Here is a 26,576-nt window from a genome sequence, read left to right on the forward strand (position 1 = left end):
ACGTTTTGATTAACCTGGATGAGTCATAAAAAGATATGTTTGTATTCACGACTTATTTAAACATTATCTCTTTGTGCACAAAAGGGAGGCATTTCACAAGAAAGTGTCTGTTGTAACAATTTTACTAATCTCTGATTAATTTTCCTCAAAAGCGGAATATTTTGATTAAACTACCACCTCCCCAACCTCCCCCCCCCCTGCCTTGCTTAAGGAGAGCATCTACGTAGTTTTATAGAGAGAGTAATTGTATGGGTAATTTGATGTTGGATATTAATTGCTGTACATGCACGTACTAAGATTCCAGATGAGTTCATGTGAAAGTAATAAATAGTTGGCACACATATTGTTTGCCATTTAAGTGTTGATGTGAGTAAATTTTTGGATGGGCAAAATAAACGTAGAGTATTAGGTCAATTTTATATTGAGTGTTTGATTGTTTATGCTAATGACGTAATAAAAGACTGATTGAATATGTTGAAGTAATCTAAACAATCTTTCATATTTCTTGTACGAGATCGACATGATTTTTGTTAAATTTTGGGTACGTATGCATGTTATTGTTGAATAAATTGCAGTTAATACAAATATTGAATTATGTCGTAATTATCCCACAAAGTACTAGAATGTCGTATAACAGTAATTATAAACTGAGTAAAACATAACGTCATTGGTGGGGTAAAGTAGTTGATTGTTGATTGATAATTTTGTGCTTTACATGTATATTGAGTATTTCTTGAGTTGGGGCAACTTGGTAATATTGGCGGGCTGTAGAGCGAGACCTGATTGCGAACCACATTTTTACTGTAATCTTACCCCACAACATTTCCATTATCAAGGAGGTTCTAACGGACCCTGAAGTGACGCTATAAAAGCATCAATAGCTTCAAACAAATAACACTTTAAGTTTTACTAACTTAGTGTCTATCCTCCCATGGACCTGCACCGTGCTATCCTTTAAGATCTAGACAAGTAGAACGTTACATGGTACATCGTTTATGTACTGAATAAAGAGCAAGGGCCCCAGGATTGATCCTTCGGGTACACCTATTCACACTTTCCTGCTTTCTGACTTAAAGTACCACGTATGATGTATCTTATTTGGGTAATTTGCATTCTGTCCTGTCGATAGAATTAGATAACTTCATAAGTTGTCCCTCTTATTTCTATGTTGCTTAGTTTGACCATAAGCTAGTCTTGTTTGACCCTATTGAATGCCTTGGAAAGATATACAGTGTTTGCAACTTCGTGTTTCTCTAAGATTTCTGTTATGTAATCTATTAACTTTGCTAGAGCTGTGTTTATTGATTTCCCTTTCTGGAATCCATGCTGGTTTCTGTTTATGATGCTATATTTGTTACAAAAGTTTGTAATCTTTTTTTTATATAATTTTTTCAAACATCTTTGAAAAAGTGAGATGGGTCTGTAGTTCTCAATGTCTGTTTTAGTCCCTTTTTTCTAGAACCTTCGGTAATGCACCATTCCCTTTTTATTGAATTGTAGACTGCATACAGCAGGGATTCTATAATAGATTCTGAGCAGGATTTAAGTTCAGTTGACCATTCATCAGGCCAGTGAGATTTTTTTGTTTTCAAAAACCTCTTATGATTTTCATTAGTTCATCAGACCCTATTTCTGGGATATATATACTGTTTAAGAAATATTTGTGTGTTATTATCTCTTGTGTGTTGTCGCCATTTTCATTCTCTCGTTTGTGTTGGTTAAGTTAATAAAATATTCATTGAATAAGTTATGTATGCCATTTGGGTCAATAACTTCAGTGTCATCCTTAATGACATTTATTGAATTGTTTATGTTTTATACACAGTGCTTATTTACAATTTTCCAAATAACTTCGGGTTTATTTACAGATTTTTTATTTGTTTACTGAAAATATTTGCTTTATGCTTCTTTATGGCTTTCTTGAATAAGTTACGTATGCCATTTGGGTCAATAACTTCAGTGTCATCCTTAATGACTTTTATTGAATTGTTTATGTTTTATACACAGTGCTTATTTACAATTTTCCAAATAACTTTGTGTTTATTTACAGAGTTTTTTATTTGTTTACTGAAAATATTTGCTTTATGCTTCTTTATGGCTTTCTTGAATAGTTTTTTTACATTTTTGTATTTTTCCTGATGTTTAGTGTCTTTTTTTCATTCTAAATTTTTCATATTCATCCTTCATATTACTTCTGAAAAGTATAATGTCTTCTGTTAGTGGCACTTTCTTCCTACTAGGGTAGATGACCACATGCTGTGTGAATCTTAACTTTAATTGCTCAAGAAGGTTGATTTTTTGTGCATGTAGAAATTAACTTACCTTTTCAAAATGCAGAAAATAGTATGGATCATCTTCCAGTATGAGCATATCATATTCACAGGCTATTTTGTAGATTTCTTTCTTTCTATCATTTGAAACATTAACGCCAGATGGGTTACTTCCTGTTGGGTTGATATAAAGCAGCTGAAAGCAACAAAACATATTCACATGCTAATTATATATCACCTCCTGCATTCAATAATCTCCATGATTAGTTAATTATAAAAAGGTTTGGAAGTTGAGGGCGTATATAAGGTTGAAGGGTGGGGGAGGTGATGAATATGGGGCAGGTCTTGCGCCTGTGGGGTGAAGTGTCTGGGGTGGGGGAGGTTGGTGTATTTTCGACCAAGATGTTTTTGAGGTTGGGGGAGGGGGTCAGGGAAGACAACTCTCTGCGTTGGTCCTGAAAGATATCCCTGGTGTCAGGATCAGTGTGAAGGAGGAAATGTAGGCTGTGTTTGATTTTCATGAGGTGAGGGTGGTATTGGGTCATCAGAGCTGGAGGGTTGGTTTTGGATTGTTTGGTGTGGGTGTGGGAGGTGGTGGCTCTGGTGATTTGTTTCTTGATAAGGGTGGAGGGGTAGCCACAGTTTATTAGGGCTTGGTGCAGGCGTAGGTTGTATTTTTGGCAGGATGAGGGGTATGAGTTGAGGCGTTTGCCTCTGAAGACTAGGGAGAACAGGATGGCTTTTTCTCGTGTGGTGGGGGTGAGAGGTGGTGGTAAGTGTTGGCTGGCATCAACATTTTCAGGATACAGCATCTCCATTGTCAGGATAAAAGAAGGAAAGAATAAAGGTAAAAGAAATCGCTCAAACTGAAACCTTGCAGTTACTAGAGAATTCTAGTGATTATTTCTACTTTGTCATGATCAGAGGGATTACATACCCTGAAATATTGAATGGTCCTTTTCATGGGCGTCTGGAAGGGGGGGCAAGGGGGGCCGTGGCCCCCCTAGAAAATGAAAGTCAAACAAAAAATATGTATTTCACACATATAATTTCATTTTAGCCACAATAATATGTGTTAATTATTGCATCAACACCATAAATTCAAATTTAAGCAATGTTTTTTAGGGAACAACACTATTTTTGGGGAAAAAAATACCTTTCTTGCCCCTCCCTGGAAAAAATCCTGCAGACGACCATGGTCCTTTTGTGAACTTATAATTTCACGTTGTATTCCATGCTGTGCTTCAATCCTGGTTTTTTATGCAGGTAAGACTAAGTAATTTTCTGCATGATACATCTCGTATTTGTAGCAAGAATTTCCTTCGAAGTATTTTATCTTAGCATGTTTTACTTTCCATAAACCTACCTTGGGAACACCTTTAACCTTCAATTTATCTTCTGGTTTCCACTGGGAAGAAAGTGCTCGTCTTAGATGTTCTGCAGACATTCCATGACAATCCTCTTTTATGGGTATATATTGTGGTTTGAATGGACCCAGCTAAGAATGAAAACCACAAAAAAATTATTTGAAACTTCTATGTATGCTACTCTGAAAGCGAACTAGAGTACTGTGTAAAAATGTGGTGGGAACATTTGACTGTAAAGAATTTTCAAGTATAGAATGAAATAATTCTGCAACTACAGTGGTAATTATCATGAATTGATTATGACCCATTGACAGTGTAGTTGAACTTTCACAATTGTGCATTGGCAAGGCTGTCACCTTGTAATCAAGGGATTTTGGGTTTGCTTCCTGAGGTATTTTGGATCCCATTTTAAACTGAGGTCAAGTCCTCATTAGATTATCTATGCTTAAAAAACAACCCCCCCCCCACACACACACACATACATCATATCGGCTAATGTTGCCTTGTTGTTGCCTTGTAATGAAGGGATTCTGGGTTCGCTTTTACCTGGAGACAAAGCCCAAGTAACCAAAAGTGGTTGGCTCAACGTTTGGCCAACTGTACAAAAAATGGTTGGCCAAATGTATGAACATACTGTTGGACAACAGTAATTTTGGCCATGTTTCCAACATTGGGCCAACAGGTGGTTTTTACGTTGGGCCAAGGTACTGAACACTAAAGTATAGATTAGGAGATCTGGAGCCACAGGGTACACAACATGATACCCTGCCAGGTGACAAGATTTGAGATATCGACAGATGGTGCAACCATGATAAATCACTCCTTGAGACGAATACTGCTTGTGTTGTGTTACATAATTTACTGTAAAGCCAAATATAAACTTTAGTACAAATTATTTTGTGTAAACAAAAAATGTACATAACACTTTTCTTGTTCATATGGTATCACTGTTTTCAAGATACCTTCACATGGTAGGACAAAGCGCTTTGTACAGGGTTTACTTATTTTACACATTTCAGGGAATTTAGCCTACACATAGCATTGTTTATTTTACGTAATATAGATAATAAGCCACTTTGTCAAGAATACCTGTATGAATGTTCTTGTTCTGCTACAGCTAAACAAACAAACCATAAGCAATTCCCAAAACAGAAATATCTTTCTAAAATCTTTAAATGTAAAAAGCATGAACTGGTTCCTGCATTTTTCACTAATTTTTACAATCTAGCATAATATTTTACCCTTAGAATACTAGCTGAACTTTATTTCTGTTATTAACTATAAAAATAACAAGCTTTCTGTCTTTTTGTATGAGGGTGTGCTGAAAAGTAATGCCTCCTATTTTTCTTGTTACAGTGTAAACACATTTTGGATTTTGAGCAACTGTGCATTGCACTCATCAGACTTTTCCACTTCTCCATTGCAAGTTTCAAACTTCTATGGCCAGGGGGTGTTGAACTATAGCAAGGGAAACTGCACCATGTAATCATACTATGTCGGTGCACCTGAAGTAGGGTGAAGTGATTGAGTTTCTAACGGCAGAAAATATGCACCCAATTGACATTCATTGGAGAATGAAGGCTTTTTATGGGGATGAATGTGTAGGCGATAGTACTGTATGACCTTGGGGGTGTTTGTGCTCATAATGAAAATACCAGCCGAGGAACTCTCAACGTGTGTGACAAAGAACGGAGTGGAAGGCCAGCTGCGTACTGCAACTGATAAGGTCATCGGAATCGTATCGATGAACTCACTTGAGTGAAATGTCGCATAACCCAGGCAGAGCTTGCGTTCATGTGTGGCATATTACGGGAGCGAATGCAGACGATAATCACAGATCTGGGATACCGAAACCTTTGTGCATGGTGGGCACTTTGGAAGCGCACTCCTGACATGAAACGGAAGAGACTGGACATTAGCCAACAGTTGCTTCAGCACTACCTATCTGGCTCCATTAGATTTTCATGTTTCAAAAGCTTAAGTAACACTCGAGAGGAATTCACTTTGATTCTGATGCAGTGCAAACAGAAGTGAGGCAGTGGCTCCATCGTCAAGATCAACAATTCTACAGTGACGTTTTATGAAACTGTTCTCTCCTTGATAGATGTGTGTTGATCACCAGAGTCATTATGTGGAAAAGTAATTGTATAGATATGGACAAAAATTTTTTAATAAAAAAATAGGTGGCATTACTTTTCAGCATGGCCTTATAAATTGAAACAAATTTCCAAAAAGGGGACGGGGGGAGGTTGAGGGAATCATGATAAGTGCGGTAACATGGATAAATGCTAAGAATTTTATTCTACACAAAAAAACACATCAAAATTGAGATATAATTTACATAGGAACACTATTATAAAGTTTGAAAAAATCTGAACATGTGAAGCTTAAAACAATACGAAAGTACATACTATTGCCATTGTTCCCGAGTACAGAGGATCTTGTATGACTACAGGTTCGCCTTCTTCTAAAACCATTTCTATTACTTTAGACAATCCATCCAGGCTGCCAACTGTCACAAGCAAGTCTGTATTTTCCCACTGGGGTGGATTGTGAATCCTTTTCTGAAGTTCCTTGAGTTTAGCAAGCAATGGAGGCAATCTGAAATGGAACAATATTGTGTTCATTTTGTACAGGATGGCGCACATCATTGTATCTACCAATATCAGTTGGAAATCTATGACAATAAAATTTCACATTTGTGCAACAATGATAATAATTTTGGTCATATAATTATTCCAAATTTATTCATATAATGCAATTAAATGTGTCTGAAATTACTTCCTGTATTATAATGGGACGGATGGAAGGAATGGACAATATGGAACGTGGTTTATGATATCCAAAACATAAGGAATCAAGTGATTCAATTTGTGCCTATTGATTGATTGATTTAGTTTATTTTACTTCGCGTTTTGTGCCTCTTGGCTAATTTGCGAAGATGGGGATGAGTGATGAAATTGATGAATGGACATTCACAAACAACCAAGCCCGACCGAGATTCGAACCCGGGACGCTTGGCGTCGCAGCACGATGTGCTAACCACTCGGCCACAGGGTCGGGCAATTTGTGCCTATTAATGAAAGAATAAGCAAGATAAGACTGAGAGGTAAATTTAGAAACATTACTATCATAACGGTCCATGTACCTACAGAAGATAAGGACATTACGGTAATGGAAGAGTTTTAAGATAAACTAGAAGAAACATACGAAAAGGTACAGAAACACGACAACACAATAGTAATAATAGGAGACTTTAATGCCAAATTAGGAACCAAAGATGAATGCACAAAAGTCACTGGCAAGCATTCATTACATCTAGAAAGTAATGAAAATGGAAAATTTTTGATCCAGTTTGCAATAAGAAGTAGAATGGTTGTGAAAAGCACATTTTACCCATAAGGAAATACATCTGGGTACTTGGAAATCACCGGATGACAGTACAACTAACCAGACAGATCATGTCCTAATTAATCGTAGATACACATCTTCAATAACAGACGTAAGGAGCTGTAGAGGACCAAATTGTGACACCGACCATTTCCTTGTCAAGACAAAATTGAGAGATAAGATATGCAAGAAAACACCTCAAAAAAAGGAATGGATATAAAAAGATTAGAAAGAAAAGAAATAAAGGAAACATATAGAAAAACGATAAGGAGTAAATTAATAGAAGGAAAAGAAGAAAGTATAGGGATTCAAAATAGATGGCAAGAAGTAGAAACAATAATTAAAGGTGCAGCGAGGGAAGTAATAGGCTATGAGAAGGAAAAAGTAAAATAAAAATGGTTTGATGAAGAATGTTAACAAGCAATATAAAAAAAGAATGAAGCTGGAAATAAAATGATACAAAGGGAAACAAGGTGTGATTGTGAAAGATATAAAGAAATGAGATGGCAAGCAAACAAAATTTGCAAAAGTAAGAAAAGAGAAATTATTAAATCTAGAATAGAAGAAATTGAATACCTCAGTAAACAAAACGAAACCAGAAAAATTTATGCTGCACTGAAACGAATGAATAGAGGATATCAAGCCCAAGCAATTGGTTCAAGGATAAAAATGGTGAACTTATAGGAGAGGAGCATATGACATTACACAAATGGACAGAACATTTTAAAGAACAATTACATCAGGGAGATGAAGAAGCAAGAGAGAGGGAGTAGGAAATATGGAACAAGAAACAGACACTTCGGAATCATGTGTGGAAGTGTATGAGGAAGAAACACCAACAGAACAGGAAATTGTAAATAAGATTAAAGAATTCAAATCTAACAAAGCGCCAGGAGTAGACGAAATTACCTCTGAACTAATAAAGTATGCAGGTCCAGAAATGAAAAAAGAAATATGTAAATTGGTAACGCAAATATGGGAGGAGGAACTAATGCCCACCGAAAACTGGCCTCCTCTGCCCTATACACAAAAAAGGAGATAGGATAGACTGTTCAAATTACAGGGGTATTACACTATTAAACGTAGGATATAAAATCCTTACAGGAATTATTAACGACAGATGAGAAATATTCAGAGAGCATAATTGGTGAATACCAATGCGTATTTAGAACAAACAGAGGCACCACCGATCCATTATTATGCAACAAATAGTTGAGAAAACTACAAACATGGAATAGATTTACACATACTATTTATTGATTATAAGCAAGCATTTGACAGTGTGAACAGAAGAAAGCTTCTACAGGCAATGAAACATGTTTCAATTCCAAGAAAGTTGATTAAGTTAGTAGCAATGACTTTGGATCAAACCACGGTAAAAGACAAAATAGGACAACAAATAGGGGAAGAAATTTCAGTATACAAAATGAGTAAAACAATGAGATGGGCTATCCACTACATTATTTATATTGGCTTTACAAATGGCAATACACCAGGTGGATAAAAGAGGCACAATCTTTTTCAAAACTAGTCAGATCTGTGCTTATGCTGATGACATAGCAATAATCTCCAGAACTGAGAAAGAACATTACAGAATATTTAATCATCTAGAACAAGCAACCAATAAATTAGGATTACAAGTAAATACACAAAAAACAAAGTACATGATTGTAACTTCAAACTATCACAGAAGAAAATATTGAAATAGGTAGTAAAATATTTCACTGTGTGAGCACATTTAAATACCTTGGATTATTGATCGACAACCAGAATAACATAACCAAAGCTATCAGACAAAGAATTGAAACAGGGAATATGCAGTGGCGTCTCGTCCCTTGGGGCTTCCGGGGCTTAGCCCCTAAAGAAAAAACGGACGTATTCATGTAATTATCAATCACCATAACGCATAACTATCACACAGTCTTTTAAAAGGCTATTTTTACCCATGTAAATTCATCGTCTGTTGCAATGGATACGACAGCGCTCCTAGCGGCATTGATGTCAATTATCGTTTTCCGGGGCTCGTCGCAAAGGAAGGCGTGGCCTACACCCACCTACACTACAGTGAAGGTCACATGCTAGCAGAGAGAGGAGGGGAGAGTCCAATGGATTTGAGTGCTGATTCGGGGCTACTTCCGTTGCGTCGCGTTCGATCTCGCATGTTGTTCTGTAGTGTTTTGGTGGCTTTCATTCGCTATGTTTGAGTGAGTTTGGCAGGGTTGATGTTCGAACACAAATTGATGAAGGAAATAGGCTCTCAATTATAAGACACAATGAATTTGTCCAGAAAAATAGGCATATATTAAATAGAATTATAGATTGCTTAAAATTATGTTGTCGACATGAACTTGCTCTACGAGGACATAATGAAAGAGAACAATCTTTAAACAGAGGCATCTTCCCAGATTTATTATCCCTTCATAGAACTCTATCAGTAGATTGCATTCATTTTTTATTTAAAATTATTTAGAGGGTACCTTTTCAAAAACAGTAAAAATGACAAACATAGTTTTAATAACTCCAGTGGCAACAGCTGAATCTGAACGATGTTTCAGCACATTGAAGCGTATTAAAACATAGTTTTAATAACTCCAGTGGCAACAGCTGAATATGAACGATGTTTCAGCACATTGAAGCGTATTAAAACCTGCTTAAGAAATGCAATGGGACAAGACAGACCAAATGCCTTGGCACTTGCTTACAATAGAGATAGAATACATTTCAAACATAGAGGGCTTCAACGAAAAAGTAATAACAAAATTTGCTGAGCAGAAGAACAGGAGTCAACATTCGTAGAAAGGTATGTTTCACAACAATGCCTGTTTCTTTTGTAATCATGTGAATTGTCATTATATTTTAAATTCTTTAAAAAAATAAGTCCAGTTTTGTAGTTTAGAAGATAAATACCCGTTTTTTTGTAATTCATGTAATTTGTCATTACATTTTAAATTCTTTCAAAAAAGTAAGTCCAGTTTTGTAGTCTAGAAGAAAAAAATACCTATTTTTTGTAATTCATGTGAATTACACATGAATTAAATTTAAAAAATAAGCTCCGGCCAAATTTGAGGCCACAAGACGCCACTGAGAATATGGCTTAACACATTGGGGACTCACGACGGGCATAGCCCGCAGTGCACTTAAAGTCAATGTGGACGAACGACGGGCATAGCCCATCCTGTGGTATGCAATCGCTTTGCTGATTGAACTACAGGCTATGTTCGTACTTTGTCTCATGTGCGTGTTCATTCAAGCCCCTCTGTTGAAATTCCGACCGCTAGGTGACTCATGTGCCATTTTTATCTCGCACCTGCGACGGTTTGTGTTTGGGTTGATGTACGTTGCATTGTTTAGAATGACGTCGTTAGATCCAGACTGCATAGCGGAAATTCTGCATGAGGATTCCGCCTCAGAGTTTGAAGTTAGCGACGATTTTGATGATGCAGATGAATTTGAAGATTTGGAAGGTAGGTTATATTCCTAATAATTAATTGTTGACAATATAAACAGTGTTGCAAACTATAGCATTTTATGAATGAAATGAGAAGAGGTAAATTTTTTGGGTCTATTCATCTTGCCTCTTGCTTGATTCTCCTACATGCACTGATGTATTTTTAGTTTTTCCATTTATTATTTTGTATAGTGTATGTCAAATGAAAATTTATTTTATTTATTTAGTTTATTTATTTATTTGTTTAATTTTGCAGATGATGCTGAACCAACTGATCCATCGTCTGGTCCTGTCCTGCAGCCACTTTTTCATACAAAAGATAATTACCTGTAATTTGTAATTATTTTTTGTTATGTGCACATAAGAGGTATTCTTATGCAAGATTCAAAAGATGTATTGATAGTTTATGTAGTTAATTATTGAAATTTCCAGATTACGAACTTAAAATATCTCTATATTAACATTTGTTACAATGTTGTAATGTTCAAAGCAACAGATTGTGGTGAAACTTTGTATAGAGGCTATGCAGACCATGGGTAAATAAAGGATGATGAAAAAAAAAAGAAGTTAACATTTTTGACAAAAGGTTGGAATGTGGCACTGAATAACGACAACCAGAATTCAGACAGGACAACTTTATTTTCAGTTGATGTCAGTGCAGCAGTGTTTGTGAATGTCCCTCTGGAAGCGTAAGACAGTGTCATCAATAGTCGCATGAAGGGTTTCCTGCGAAATAGTAGCAACATCTCGTGTTATGCTGGATTTCAGCTCTGGAAGAGCCCCTGTACACAGTCAGAAATCACATGGGTTCATGCCATCTGATACCAAAAGTGGTAGGAAAACAAAGAAACAATAAACTAAATCAATCAATAGAAGAGAATAACAAATGAAATAAATGTTGCTTATTTAATTTCAATATCTTTACAATTATTTGAGTCCTTCCAAAATATTCTCCTGAAAAACACGCATGTTTATGTATTGAAACACAGAAAGAAATAATATGGTGTATCTACAAAGGACCTGAAATATGTAATTTATAAAAGTTACATAAAATTATTTGGAATTTACCCTTGCGATGGACCATACTGCAGGGCAGAGTCCAGTGTTTTTCCTTTCATAGTAAACGAGGAGCCATCTTTCAGCAGAATTTTTGCTTCCTCAAATGGAAACATGCTTGAATTTGGAAGACCACCTGCGAGGAATACCGTTTCCGGAGGTGCCTTTGCATATAGTTTAGCTGTAAAGAAATATGAACAATTAAGATTATATTATTATTATTTAAAAATGTCTGCTGGGTAAACAGAGAGAGAGAGAGAGAGAGAGAGAGAGAGAAGGAAAGACAATTTGTGCTGACTGCTCACACTGATGCCTTCCTCACACACATTCTGTGTTTGGGCCTCACCGACGGCATAGTGGTAATGTCATCCAGTGACGTGCGGTGACATCGACACTTGGAGTAGCAATCAGTGGCATGCCCAAGTGGGGTTGATGGGACAACCCCTCCCCCCATTAGGGCCCAGAATTTCTAAAAGAAAAGAACATCAAAGGCGGAAAAGATTGCAAATTGAGGAATGACTACTAAAAAGGTGCACGTAACTCCTCTCTTCCGAAAATAAAAAAAAGATTTGATTTGACTACTAAGCTAGAAATCCCGGGTTCGAATCCCGGCCTGTCCACGGGTGTTCTTTGCGTATGTCCCTTCATCAGTTTTATGGTATCATCTTCGCAATTAGCCAAACATGGCAGAAAACTGAAGTAAAATAAACCAAATCAAACAATCAATCAACAATTTGATTCTTGTTACTTAGGGTCGCTTTTTGCCACATTTGATTAATTGCGATGATGATATGATAAAATTGATGAATGGACACACACAAAGAACACCCATGCCCAGGTTGGGTTCGAACCCAGAACCCGTACTGTCATAGCACACTGTGATAACGACTCCCCCACGGATGTTTGTCAACAACAAAGACGAGAAAAAAGTGCTAACCATTCGGATACGTGGGTATCGGTAAAGCAAACTATAGTTTTCAATTGTACATGCTTAATGCTCTTTGGAAAAAAAAATGCATTGCTTGATTTCCCTAATTCCTCCATCTCATGATGTTGATACGGAAGGATCGGGGTTCGAGTCCTGGCCTGTGCTTGAGTGTTTCTCTTGTATCCACCCCTCACCTGTTTCATTGAATCTACGTTTACCATCATGGCAAAAATTAGGTAAAGTGATGGAAGAGCAACGTTAAAAAAAACAAATAATTTCTTCCCAGTGCATCTCCAGGGCACTGCAAAATCAGGAGTCCAGAGTTCTTTGTTTATGATTGTCCCTCATGACTTCCATAAGCTCATTAGCTACTTATTGCGATTAAATCTATACAGATAGAAAAAAAGTTATGGGAGGTGACAAAAATTCAATATATTAAAGGGGGATAAACTGGTAACAAAATACTTTTATGTAGTTTCTTCAATAATATTAATTTGGCCTCTTAGTTCTGGGATACATTTTTCATTCCAAATTATTTTATTATTCACTGCAGAGTACAACACATAGGAACAAGAATTTGCGCTCGTCATGGTTTCGAATCCTGGCCTGGACATGGATGTTCTTTGTGAGGTCCCTTCATCAATTTCATCATGTCATCACTCATCCTCATTTCTGTGATAACCAAATGTGGCAGAAATGTGAAGTAAAATAAACCAACCCAACAACAACAAGAATTAGCGTTCTCTTGCCCAAATAAATACATCTCTATTTATGACCGATTAGCTAACCATTTTTCTTTTAGGCCAACAGATTAGTACATTTAAATGAAACACTACTAAGACGAGAGCGAGAGAGCATGAGCAAATATTTGTTATATCTTCCGTATTTGAAAAAAATAAAAGAAAGCATAACATTTCAAAGCATTTTTGTCTGCACATAATACGTTCCCATTTCATAAAGAATAAAACAATATATTTTTACATCCCACATTATACATACATATTATACAACGTGTATAAATTTGTGGTGTAAATACAGAGAACATAAGTACTGCAGAAATTTCTCCCCTGCGTTCTTCAGAGGATTTATAAAGGAATCGAAGGGAAACTAATCCCCTATCTGTTCCTATAGGAGATAGACCGGGGTACCATAAACCACGACCACCACCATTGCAGTGGGGGGCGAGGTACAGGCAGAATTCTTCCCTTCTGGTGGCCGTATCTACATAAAACTGGTGAGGTGGAGGAAAACCCAGCTAGAATAGTAGCCCCGCCCCATCCAGTCTTGCTCGCTCTCACCGAGGGACGAGAAGTGCATGAAAAAAGAAGTGTTTTATGTGAACTGTGGCTTCAACAAGACAATAAATATTGTGATTTGAAATGTGAGATTGATTGATCTATCTCTGCTAGACTAGCTACTCCTCAGTGTACGTCACTGATGTCATCCTTTTGTAATCAAGGGATCGTGGGTTCGATACCTGGTGGAGGTGCATAGTGGTTCGGATCGCACTTTAAACTATAGGTCCAGTCCCGATTAGCCTTACTGTGCATAAAGTGGGCTTAAAACAAAAAATCAATTAGTCAATCAAACCAAAATCTGAGTTTATGAACTACTGCATGGCCATTGGGAGGAGGTGCGGGGGGAGGGGGGTATCAAACTGTTACATCGACCCCCTTGGAAATTGGCACCCCTCATTTCAAGTTTTATTTTTATTGTTCATTTAGTTAGTATTCGAACAAAATAACCAAAGTAAAAAATGTGTCAGAATGAAAAACTGAACATAAAATACAGGAACCATATTCTACCATCTACACCAAAGAATAAGTTGCTGCAAAGTTTACAAAATTCTAAAAGGTAGAGTTTTCAGTGGGAGGTCACACAAAATAAACTTTATGACTAAAATTGTCCATTAACTTTTAAAGTTTTTTCTTGAACGACGTGTGTAAAAATTAATAGAATTGCTATGCATTTCATTACACTGCCTGCATGAAATGTAAAAAAAGAATTAAAAATGGTTATGCTAGATATTCACTCACCTGGCATATGAGTCTCACATGGAGATGATGATAACTTTGGGATAAAATCTGTTTACAATACTATTATTGTATATTAATAATAATCATAACCCTTATTATTGTTGTTCTGCACCATGGCCGTGCAGTCTAGGGCATCATGATTTGGGCTACGGGAAGCGTGCAGCTTCAAGTCTCTCGGGGGAAGTGTAACGATTTTTCTCATGAGATTTTGGCCAGTGTAGGGACATGATGAATTTGGGGAGCTACTAATGAGTAGGAAAGCCCAGTCATGCAAACCTACAACAACTGAGTGCTCGTCGTACTGACCACACGTTACACCGTAACTAGGCTTACCTATTTTTTGGGGTCCAACCCAGAACATATTTGCGATCAACTCGTTGCTGCTGAATTTCAGTTTTCTTTACAAAGTATGCTTAAAAACCTTAACATTTTATTGGAACATTAAACTATAAATTGTACAAGAAAAAATATTAACATTATTTTCTAAAATCAATCAATTAATTTTCAAATGTTTAATTGAGTAATACATTGTCTGATGTTTAGGAAGCCTCCCTGTTCTCTGTTCTGTTAGTTGACTCAGTTGAACTTTTCACTAGACATTACTTTTTTTCAGAAATGGCTTGTTTGTTTTAATAACATCATGAAATTCACAACATGAAACTTCTGAATTAATTTTAACTTTCAGCAGATGTTTAACAGTGGATACTAGAAGTCTACCTCTTTCTGCTGACCAAATATTCCCCATAATTGAAAATACTCTCTCAACTGGAGCAGATGTTCCAGCCAAAGACATAGCAAACTCAACCATTTTAGAAATATTGGTACATGAAATATCAGTCTTTTGAAACAGCTTAAAAATTGGTCGTGAATATTCAATACCGGTAGCTATTTTCTTGTTCAGATTCTCAAAACCCCGGACATTTTGCAATCTCGGACGTATGGTAAGCCTAACCGTAACTGGTTGATGATCTTCCTTCTCAGCAGGTGGAAGTGAAGCTGGTAGTAGGTAGGTAGGCCTTGGTCCTCACAGGCTGTTGCAGTATGTTGTTTTTTTTATTGTTGTTGTTATTATTAATAATTATCGAGACAGAACTGGTCTCTGAAATGTTGGTGTTCATATATAATAAACCAAGTACAGTGCTTAAAAGTCTAAATAATTCAACATGAAGCAAACACCATGATCAGCTACAAAAACAACAGCAACAAAAGTGATATATTACACTTAATACATAATAAATATTCGCCAAGATGACCGTGTCATACTCACTTAGCTCCCTTATAAGAGAAGGCTTCCTTCTCTGTGCAAACTCAGTTATGAAGCGGGAATAATTCATGTTTATTGTATCTTTGACTTATCTAGAAGAGAAAAAAATATAAGCTTAAAGAGGAATACAAAAATAGCAATTCATGAAATAATGAATTAAATGGTATGAAGTATAAATCACAAAATGTAAACCCTATCACTCTACTTCCATTAATTTGTAATGTATTATCCAGTAGGATGTAGAATAATTTATTATAATTTTACAAAAAATCTTTATCTCATGATTAAGTCTTCTTAAGCTGTTCTTTGTTACTGAATGATCAAAGATATAGATGAGCCTTAATCTTTAATTAATAAGTACTAGGGTTATGGGCATTACTTCAAAAATTGCCATGGGGATGGTGGTCGGGGGTCAAGGAACTCATTTTGAAGCATCAGGGTATTAGATATACACCCTTCTCCACCCAGGGCTGAAAATTTACAACTGGAGGGAACAATCCAGAAAGGGTGATTCACTCCCTCATCCTCTTCAACAAATACCACCCTGCTGTCATACCATGGAGAGTACCAAGTAACTTAATGGAAATCTGCTGATTACCCAGACTTGAACTTAAGTTTCAATCATATGTTGAGCCTATTGCTTATGAATGATCATCAAATTGTATTTTTATTGTTTTAGTCACTTTTTCTGCCTCTTTAGGTAAGTCATCACAAACCAAAATTAGTGATAATGCCTTATCAATTATTTGAATCTAGCGTTTCTGTTGACATAAATCTTCAAGGAATAATTTCATAATTCATGGTTGTGCCTGTGGTTCCTCATAAAGTATAATTAGAAGTTGGTTTCAACATAATGCCCTGACTTGATTTTTTTGTATTTAGTGTCAATTTTCTGCCACTTTTGGTTAATCACAATGATGAGGATGAGTGATGACATAATGAAAGGACACTCACAAAGAGCACCCATGCACAGGTTAGGATTCAAATCCAGGGACCCTGGAGTATTAGCGAGCTCTGCAAACCACTCAACATAATGTCATCAAGATGGAGTACATAGGGGTGACACATTGGACACCTCTTTCCTTCAGAAATGTTTAGCTTATTCATTTGTTAAAGTCCGCGTGTTCATTATATCCCCAGCTGTTAACAAAGGGAGCGATACTCTTTGTTAAAAGAAACACCCAAGCTGACGGTTTTCTTTTGAAGTAGAAGCAAAAAACTGGAGTAGGAAAGCTATGTTGCCAAATTGAAGAGAGATACAGAGGAAAAGCAGAAGGAAATTAAAGAATATGGAAAGAGAAAATAAATACAGATAAAGATTAAAAAGGAGGTGTTTAAGGGTATTATTGAAGGGGGCGAGAGAAATATCCAACTCTTACATATTAGGCCTTAATTGACACGGGGGTTCTGAATTAAACGTTGGGGGTCTTACATTATGGCTCGTATTTTAGTTAGAGGGAGATTGAACATTAAATTGAGGGGGGTATCCAATTCTTGTGTATTACTATTGTCTTAGACTGTTGCGGAAATTCTGGTGTGGAGATTGAGAATTAATTTTTTTGGAGGGGTCAATGTTGTCTAAAATTAGCATGGAAATTTTGGTGGTAGGATTGAGTATTAAATTTAAAGGAGGAAATAGGAAGCTATTGATAAAGTGTTAAATCTTAGATTGTCAAGAGATTTCTGTAGTGGAGAGAGAGTTCAAATATTAAATTTTGGAGACTGTATTTAGCGATATTGTATGTACAAGTTTTCGACCCTAAACGTGCTAAAAGAGAAGCTGGAAAAGGAAGTATTGACACCCCATTCAATTAATATTCTTGAAAACCTGCAAAGAAATGGGTGTAAACGTTTTCTTGCTCGCTTCACTTGCAATCATGTGTTGCGAGAATGCGTGTTTGGCGCTTTACTGAGGTGAATGTGAAGTTTTATACTATAGCTGCATTACAAGACATAAGCGATATTCTCGATATTCATTAATAACATCACTTCTTAAAATATAATGCTTAGTGTTGGTATACTGCTTAATTTAAAGCGGGTGCATCATTTGGGACAAAAATATATCAAATCTGCATTTCTAACTTGTCACAGGAAAATTTTAAATTTGCACTGAAGAAAAAATCCAAGTAATTATTGTTATGGATTATGGTTTGTTACTAAAATAATTATATTTACCCCAGGAAAACAGGGGGTGGGGGTGATTTCTTTGAGAGAGGAACCCTGTTATATTATCGCCCTGAGGTTAAGAATTTCTAGCTAGGGTTCTGTAATGTCTTGTGAAACAAATTGAATCTGCCATATGGCTGGAGCATATTATTTGGTTTGCCAAGGTTGGATTATTCTATCTTTATCTTAAGTTGTGTAACAATTTGTGTTAAATACTCAAATTGAGTTTTATAAACCCACTCAAAAATACTATTTATATGCATATTTACATATTTTAATTTACTACATTTAACCAATCAATGTGCTAGTTTTAAGTTTTTTCGAAAATCGAACAATCAAAAAACATGGACAATGTAACATGGTATTTCATTCAAATAGACATCAACTATTACACATTCATCCAAACTATTTTCGGGGGATTATGAACGATTTTAGGGGTGGTCTTGAGTGATGGGCACCCCTGTTTAGGGAATAAGGGCAGATCAAGTATAGTGTTCTGTAAAGCTAAGAAAAAAGTTACTTTCCGTAGACACACTGTCGTAATTAAATACTTTGTGGGGATTACGATATGGTTTGAGGACGCGAATGATGTTTTTTTTGGGGGGGACACATGATATGATCTGGGGGGGGGGGGATGGGCACCTCTGCTCTCCAGGAAGGAAATAATATCCTGCAATGTTGTCTTCATTTCATACTTGGGATTTTCACTAGCAGCTGTGAGTGATAACTTGCATTATGCAAAGTCTAAGGAAAAACTAAAAGCACAACACTATAACAAAGCAACAAAAGAGCAGCATAACACAACAATGAAATAACACAACACAACTAGTTAAAAAAGATCAACCCTGCACGTGGTTATGGAGTAAAAATAACGAGAGGCACCTTGCAACTACAAGAAATGTAAAGAAAATGTGGCAACAACGTCTGAGTGCATGCACTTATCGGGAGCGGTTTGGCTATTGTTTGCTATTGTTGCCAGTGTTAAGTTTCATGAGGGTTGCCGATGGGGACATAATAAACGTGCACACTTTATATAGTTTGGAGAGGACTTCACATTTTTTTACGAAGTGACTAGTCTGGTCTGACTTTCTTTCAAGTTGCGACTTTCCAAAGAGAACTCAACAGAAGAATGTATATGTGGGAAATCCATTCCATAAAACTGTTAAAATCATCATGCCATAATTCTTCAGAAACTCAGATGTATATCCAAGTGAGACCATCTAACCATGTTTTGTTGAATACCCACTTATGCAAATTAAACAAGGCAAAGCTATCACCTGTGTATTACACTGTGCCATGAAGGCACTTATGCAGACATACGGGAAATGTAAGGCCCCCATTCTCCATTTGAGGCATAGTGGACGTGATGTGATCAGTACCATGCTCTAGCTGGCTTTACTCCCAGTACCCATTTATTACAGACATGGTGAGTAGCCACTTTATGCAGTTCCAACAGAAGATCACCAACTTCAGATCTCTCATTCAGTGCAGAGACTCCTTCTGACTGGACTACTGCAGCTCATACATATAATTCATAATCATAATCCCTATTCATCCGTTGACCCATTTTGCATGGGTATGGATTTAGTCAGATACATGAAAATATGAAAAAAATGGCGGCCACGGTAGCTCAGTCGTTATGGCATCTGACTACCATGCGAGAGACCCAGGTTTGATCCCCGGCAGGGGAGAACCGGGATTTTTCCACTTGTTCAAGCAGCTCTGGCACCCACCCAGCATCATATAAAGTGGGTATCTGGGGAAAACATCACATCACGACCCCTTCGGCAGTGATCAAGTAAGTTTGGGGCCCTAACCCCACACCCCCTATACGCCTTCATGGCATGGTGCATAACACAGGGGAGGACTTTACCTTTTTACATGAAAATATAATATAAGCTATGGTATGCAAGCTATTACAGTATAAGAACAAAATTTTGATTTCATTCCATTGACCATCATACAGTGGTTGATCCAGTCTTGAAAGCCAGCGAAGATAGCTCCAATGGGACTTGAATGCACTGACCATACACCAAGCATCACCCTGAAAAATCACTTGGCAGGCTTTATCACTAAAAGGGCTATTGTGCCACAAAGTTAAGTTTTTGCTTGTATAATCACCTTAAAACAACATGCCATTCGAGAACACCCCCAGCAATGATGGAGTGATCAGCATAATGAAATATGGAGTCTGAGTCCTAGGTTCAAACTTGTCCAGGCTTTGATATATTTGTGTTTGTCCTGTTAGCTTACAATTCATCTTTAATGCTGTGATTAACACAAAAGAGGAAAGCAACACAGGAGGCTGAGTTTGTTTTCTATTGCAAGTTCATTGTCTCCGTTTATTTGGTTCCTAATGCCCCCCTCCTCTTTTTGAGATGGACTGAAAGGGACATCCATGAGCAAGCCACTACATGCAAGACATTTTGTACAACCGGGAGAAAACTGCCGGTCTTGAAGAATCATTAAAACACACCCTAGTATTTGAATTCCTTTTTGGCAGACAAGTCAGGTAATGGTAAAAATTAAGACTAAATACGCGTTGTAAGGTTGTTTTCCAGGATTGGGCATGTTGGTAATGCAGCGTTTTTTTTCGCTAAATCCCCAACAAAGGCATTTTCTTTTATCTTTGCCGACTGTACACCCAACGGCAAAATAAATAGTATGTTAATTGCCAATCACCATTCAGTCTTTTTTCCACAATGATCATGAATTGAAATAAAAACGTCTATAGGTAATATCTGCTTCGCATCAACAAAATTCTATACCATAAAACAACAGAGGATGTAGAATAAAACAGAATGAAAATAGCGATGGATAACTTGCCATTATTTTTGCCGTTGACTGTACATACCCAAGGTGGATCCCTCCAAGTGCACCCGATAGGTTGCCATGTGCACAGGCACGTGGTTTTTGAAGTAACAAAATTTTCCACACACGAGCTAACGTAGGTTAAAATATCCTTGAAAAGCATTCATTGGAAAGAAAAAACCCACTAAAATTGCAGTACTGCAATTTCATGAAAACTCGTACCTGCAAACCAACCCTACGTCAGAAAGAAATACCGAAAATTCCCGAACCCAAGAAGTGACCAATGTATTCACAACTCGCATGTAAAAATGCCACCTTGCACCACGCAGTATCATACAAAACAGTGACAGATGTAGTTACGCAGGGGGGGCCACTCCGCGACTTGCACGTTATTGGCTAGAGCTTGTGACGTCACCAAGCGGACACGAGCGGTTGAAAGCTATGCGTAGAATGTAGCAGATGGCCCATGAAACGCTGTGTTTTCATGCATCTTTTGATATTATACACCAAAGCTGTTAATTTGATTTGACAGCAAGAGATCAAATACGCGATAGAAGAATACATTTATTCCAAAACAATGCATAGTTTATTTTTTGCGTGATATCTTGTCCCTGCAGGCTGTAGTCCACTGCCGGCTTTTCTTTCCAGCTAACCTATTGCATTTATTTTAAATGTCTCATTCTAAGGAAAGTTCTTGTCCGGGCATATTCTGATATGTCTTTTTACTGAATGTCCTGGAATTTCCCTTTAATATTTTTACGCTACTTTTAACATTCTCCAGTTGATCGCCACGATGAGGATAAATTTGTTTTTGTTATTTATCGTCTTCTTCCACTTTTGGCTAATCGCGACGAACAGGATGAGTGATGATTAGTTTAAATTGATGAAGGGACACTCGTAGCAGGCACGTATCCAAGGGGGAGCTTAGGGGGCTCGAGCCACCCCGAAAGTTTGCGGTTTACAATAGTTAAAATGAGGTTTTTGGTTTCTTGTGGTGTGAAATAAAATAACGTGACGATAATTTAAGGAGAGAAATAATTATCGAGTCAAGCACGTATGCAAGGTGGGAATCAGGGGGCTCCAGCACCCCATTCAGGAAATTACGCTACATAAAATTAGGTTCATGGCTTCTTAAATAATGTGATGATAATTTCAGATAAATAATTTTCTAGCCAAGACACAGAATGTTCTATAACCCTGTTATTGTTAATAGCGCGCACCCAAGGCGGGATCAGGGGGCTGGAGCCCCCCTTAATTTTTTCAGTTTACACTACATAAAATTAGTTTTTTTTTATTTGATTTATTTCATTTTACTTCGCGTTTTGTTTCTCTTAGCTAATTTACGAAGATGGGAATGAGTGATGAAATTATGAAAATGATAAATTGACATTCACACACAACCATGGCCGAGCGGGATTCGAACCCGGGACCCTTGGGGTCGCAGCGCGATGTACTAACCACTCAGCCACAGGGTCCGGGAAAATTAGGTTTTTGTTTTCTTGAATAGTGTGCCGATAATATATAAGGAGAGAAATACTTACCAAGGCAACACGGAGAATGTTCTATAACCCTGTTGTTGATAATATTGCATTAAAACTTTTCTTGCGCTTTCGGTGTTGTCGCAACACTATGCAAAGACTTGTCAGCATTTGGAAGCTGCAAACGTAGCGCCACACGTAGGACGATTTATTGTAATTTTTTAATCTCTGGAAAGCGCGAGAGGGAACGTTCTTGAATAAGAGAAGGAGTCGAACTACTGGCAACATTAACGAATCGTTTTATCTGTGGAACGTTCTAGAATATAATGAGGTTAAAATACGCGGCTTCAATTTCCAGGTTGATCTGTACAACAGAATCGCTTAATGAGTATTCAAAGATAAGTGTGATAGTTCATACAGTCGATTAGTGATCAGTCAGTGTCTATTGGTGGCTTTATAAGATCCAGTGATTCGAAAATGAAAAGGACTAAATACCATAAAGTAACGAAGTCTACTACTAGTTCCAGTTCGGGTCCAAAGCAGAAGGCATTAACGACAGCGGAATTTCCGGAGCCTCAGTGTAGTGCTAGTTCGGGTCGAGGGGCGAAGAGATCGAAGGTCTCTCTCTAAAGTGAATATTTAAGCAGTAACGGGTATTGGAGCGGTTAATTAAAAAAGAAATAAGCTGCACAGATCAACTGAAAATCAAAGTTTTGAGTGATGAGTTAGTTGTGCCCGGACCAAATTTTCCCAGAATTTTAGAAGAGGAGGGTTATGCATACTATTTTCGGTGGTCAGTCCTCATTTTGCCATCTTTTCCTCTCTTTGACGTTCATGTTTTTAAGGAATACTTTGTCAAATTGGGTTATGACCTCACCAACCCTCCCCTGGGCACGTCACTGGAGATAAATGAATAAGCATTTAATCATATTGGGAGAAGAAACACTAGATGTGTTGGGATCGGAAGGGTTTTCATTGTGAATTAATTGTTTCGAACTGTATTCGAGAAGACTTACTTTGTTTCGTGCCAATATATGACAAGACTGCGGAAGTTGTGACAGAAATTGTGAACACTTGCGAGTGCTTAGGCCTCAATATGAATAATTTGGTGGGTTTCGGCTTTTATAAGAACTGTAAACATGGGAGGACAAGACACAGTAGTGGTGTTGAGGCTCGAATCAGAGAGAAATATTCGAGAAATTTCTGCGTCCAGTTCGCAGCCAACAGTTTGAGTCTCGCGTTGTCGAGTGGATTGTCCATACCGTGCGTGTGTAACAGCTTCGTAAAAACACTCGAAGACGCCATAGATGTTTTGATGTCTGATGATAAGAAATGGACAAACACACATACTGAGATGGTTCCGGCACACAATGTTAATGCATGGAAACAGAGGAGTTGAGTGGTAAAAAATGTTCCGATTTCACGTTCTGAATAATTTGGCAGCCTTGAACAGTGGCGACGATTTTGGGGATAGTTGCTCCCCATTCTTTTGCCTTCACACTATGACCTCTTTATGCTAACCCTTGTATACCAAGGGAAGAGAAAGTAAACTTTTCTTGCACCCTCACTCCCCTTTTGAACCCAATTGCCACCACTGGCCTTAAACATACAGTTGTGAGGTTCTATCTATACACCTTAAAAATATGGTGTTCAGCCCCCCACGAAGGGAATTCCTGGATACGTGCCTGACTCGCAGAGAACACCTATGCCTATGCTGGGACTTGAACCGGGCCGGCGAATGAATTAGATGATGGTTATTGTATAAATGGTGTCTTTTCGGGAAACATTCAAATAGCAATATTTCTTTCAGGTAATATATCCTAGGAACTTCATTCTTGCGGGCTTACTAGGTTCTGGCATGTTGGCCAACAATCTGTGTACTACTCTGTACTGTTTGTGATCCACATGGATTTGTGATCATCCATTTCATCTACTCACCATTCATTTTCATCTTTGCGATTAGCCAAGGGGTAAATTATACTTGAAATAAAACAAAAGCAATACAAATACAAAACAAAAATAATGGAACGATTATGCTGTTACGTTTTCCTGTATTTTAGGCACGTCGCATTTATCAGCCAACAGTCGGAGATTGCTTTTCGGTCGAATGATACTTCTAATAATCGGAGGTAAATGCAAGCTGAGAATTATAATTTGATCTCTTATCCACCTGAGTTGAGGATCTAATTTTTTGGATTTTATTTGTAACAATATTTACTACTGCGAGGAATTAAAAAAAAACTTACGGCTAATTTCGCCACTGGCTTCCTATTCTATAATAGTTACATTTGTTGTAAGGACATAATACATTAATTTACTTTGTATAAATATTACATTATCCATCGCTTTTCCTAATTAAATCTCATACCATATCCAACACACACATAAAATGTGTTTTACTAATAATACAGGTAGGTTTGGTTTGAGTTGGTTTTTTAAGTCTACTTTATGCACAGTAAGGCTAATTGGGACTGGACCCACAGTTTAAAGTGGGATCCGAACCACTTTGTGCCTCCACCGGGTATCGAACCCGGGACCCCTTGATTTCAAGGCGATGACGCTACCACTGCGCCATCGGGGAGGACGTGTTCCTTGCATTTTTCTTCCAGACGGCCAAGGGTACTTGCAAGGGGCACAAAGGGGCAATTGCACCCTTCGATTTAAAATTTTATACAAATAAAAATACCTAGTCTTACCATAAATACTGTCCCAAAGTTGTAAGTAAATAGACACAAAATGGTGAGAGATATTGTAATATCAGAATAACATGAGGTGCATGGATGCATTATGAACCAAAATCACAAATAATTATTCGAAATGGCCACCATTAGCACTGACACACTTCTGAAGTATTCATGGCCACTCATCAATGGAATTACGCAACACATCAAGTGGAAACTCCGCAGCTGCCTTCTGAACAGACCGCTTTAAACTGTCAATATTGGGATGTCTCTTCTTGCAAGCCATCTCCTGAAGCTTGGACCACAATTTGTAGTCCAAAGGGTTTAAGTCTGGACTGGAAGAGGGCCAATCTGACGTGGAAATGAAGTCAGGAACATTTGCCTCCAACCACTGCTGGGTGGTGCGTGCTTTGTGTGCTGGGGCTGAGTCCTGCTGGAAGCTCCAATTCTCTCCATGGAAGATGGTGTCGGTAAGATTCTTGCATAGTTTCTCAAGCACTGTCTGCTGGTACTTTGGCTGATGTTTTTACCCATTTTCACAGAAATGGAGCGTGCCCTCATAGCAAATGTTCCAGACTTCATTTCTACTTCAGATTGGCCTTCTGCAAGTCCGGACCTATACCCTTTGGACTACAAATTGTGGTCCAAGCTTCAGGAGATGGCTTGGAAGAAGAGACATCCCAATATTGAAAGTTTAAAGCGGTCGGTCTCTTCTGAAGGCAGTTGCTCATTTTCCAGTCGATGTGTTGCGTAATTCCATTGATGCGTGGCCACGAAGACTTCAGAAGTGTGTCAGTGCTAAAGGTGGCCATTTCGAATAATTATTTGTGATTTTGGTTCATAATGCATCCATGCACCTCATGTTATTCTGATATTACAATATCTCTCACCATTTTGTGTCTATTTACTTACAACTTTGGGACAGTATTTATGGTAATACTAGGTACATTTCGTAAAATTATCTTGCTCGCTTCGCTCACAATTTCTCCTATTCTTATAGTCCAAGTTCAGAGCCATAGCTATATGGGGCGGCGGGAGTCGGCCCTGGGAGCCCCCGTAAAATTATTTGCGCCCTATTAAAACAATTTCTTTCTATGAAACTTAATATCAAATATTAATGATGACACTGTAATCCAAGAAGTCATTGGTCAATCAAGGGATTCCTATTTTTGTCAGGTGTCGAAACATGTATTTCAACTATAATATAATACAATTCACACAATATTTTGCAAAATGGTTAACGTAACCAGTAGGCAAACATTGTATGTAGTGATACAAGAGTCTCCCCTTTGAAGGAAATAGAGTCCGTGGTGGACTAAGGGACCCATGTTTTAATGTTTTAGCAAGGTCAAAAAAAGTATTACAATTTTTTCCACAATTCATCAAAGTGCAGATCCTAACCATTATTATGTAATTAATCCGATTTTGCTTGTACAACACAACACAATGGTGTTGTTGGATTCTCGATAGATTCCTTTGTGCGTAAAAAATCTTGCGTACTGGAAACTAGAGGGAATCATTATGAAGCATGATTTATAAAGGGTTCCCTTAATCAGTTCTGCAGAGAGGCCCAAAGCTGTTGTTAGTCATCAATTAACATTATCGACCTGTAAATATCAAGTAGGGTGAAGACACATAATGGTTCGGATCCCACTTTAAACTGTAGGTCCAGTCCAAATTT

The 26,576-nt window shown here is 37.5% G+C and overlaps 1 protein-coding gene across 4 annotated transcripts in view; it reads right to left on the reverse strand.

The window, feature by feature from the left end:
* LOC145993787 (kynurenine/alpha-aminoadipate aminotransferase, mitochondrial-like) overlaps positions 1-26,576 on the reverse strand; it is a 96,449-nt gene that overhangs the window by 17,664 nt on the left and 52,209 nt on the right. For 2 of the 4 annotated variants that reach the window (XM_083129590.1, XM_083129587.1), the window contains exons 2-6: positions 15,763-15,851; positions 11,544-11,712; positions 6,049-6,238; positions 3,637-3,768; positions 2,323-2,466 (exon numbers count right to left, since the gene is read on the reverse strand). In XM_083129590.1, coding sequence (XP_082985716.1) covers positions 2,323-2,466; positions 3,637-3,768; positions 6,049-6,238; positions 11,544-11,712; positions 15,763-15,829 — 702 coding nt within the window. In that variant the 5' untranslated portion in view covers positions 15,830-15,851. Of the gene's footprint in view, positions 1-2,322; positions 2,467-3,636; positions 3,769-6,048; positions 6,239-11,543; positions 11,713-15,762; positions 15,852-20,046; positions 20,066-20,958; positions 21,094-26,576 lie in introns of those variants that run through there. The other 2 variants (XM_083129588.1, XM_083129589.1) reach the window with 2 other exon arrangements.

This window comes from Lepisma saccharinum, chromosome 10, assembly GCF_977018435.1.
Source record: "Lepisma saccharinum chromosome 10, izLepSacc3.1, whole genome shotgun sequence".
NCBI lineage: Eukaryota > Metazoa > Arthropoda > Insecta > Zygentoma > Lepismatidae > Lepisma > Lepisma saccharinum.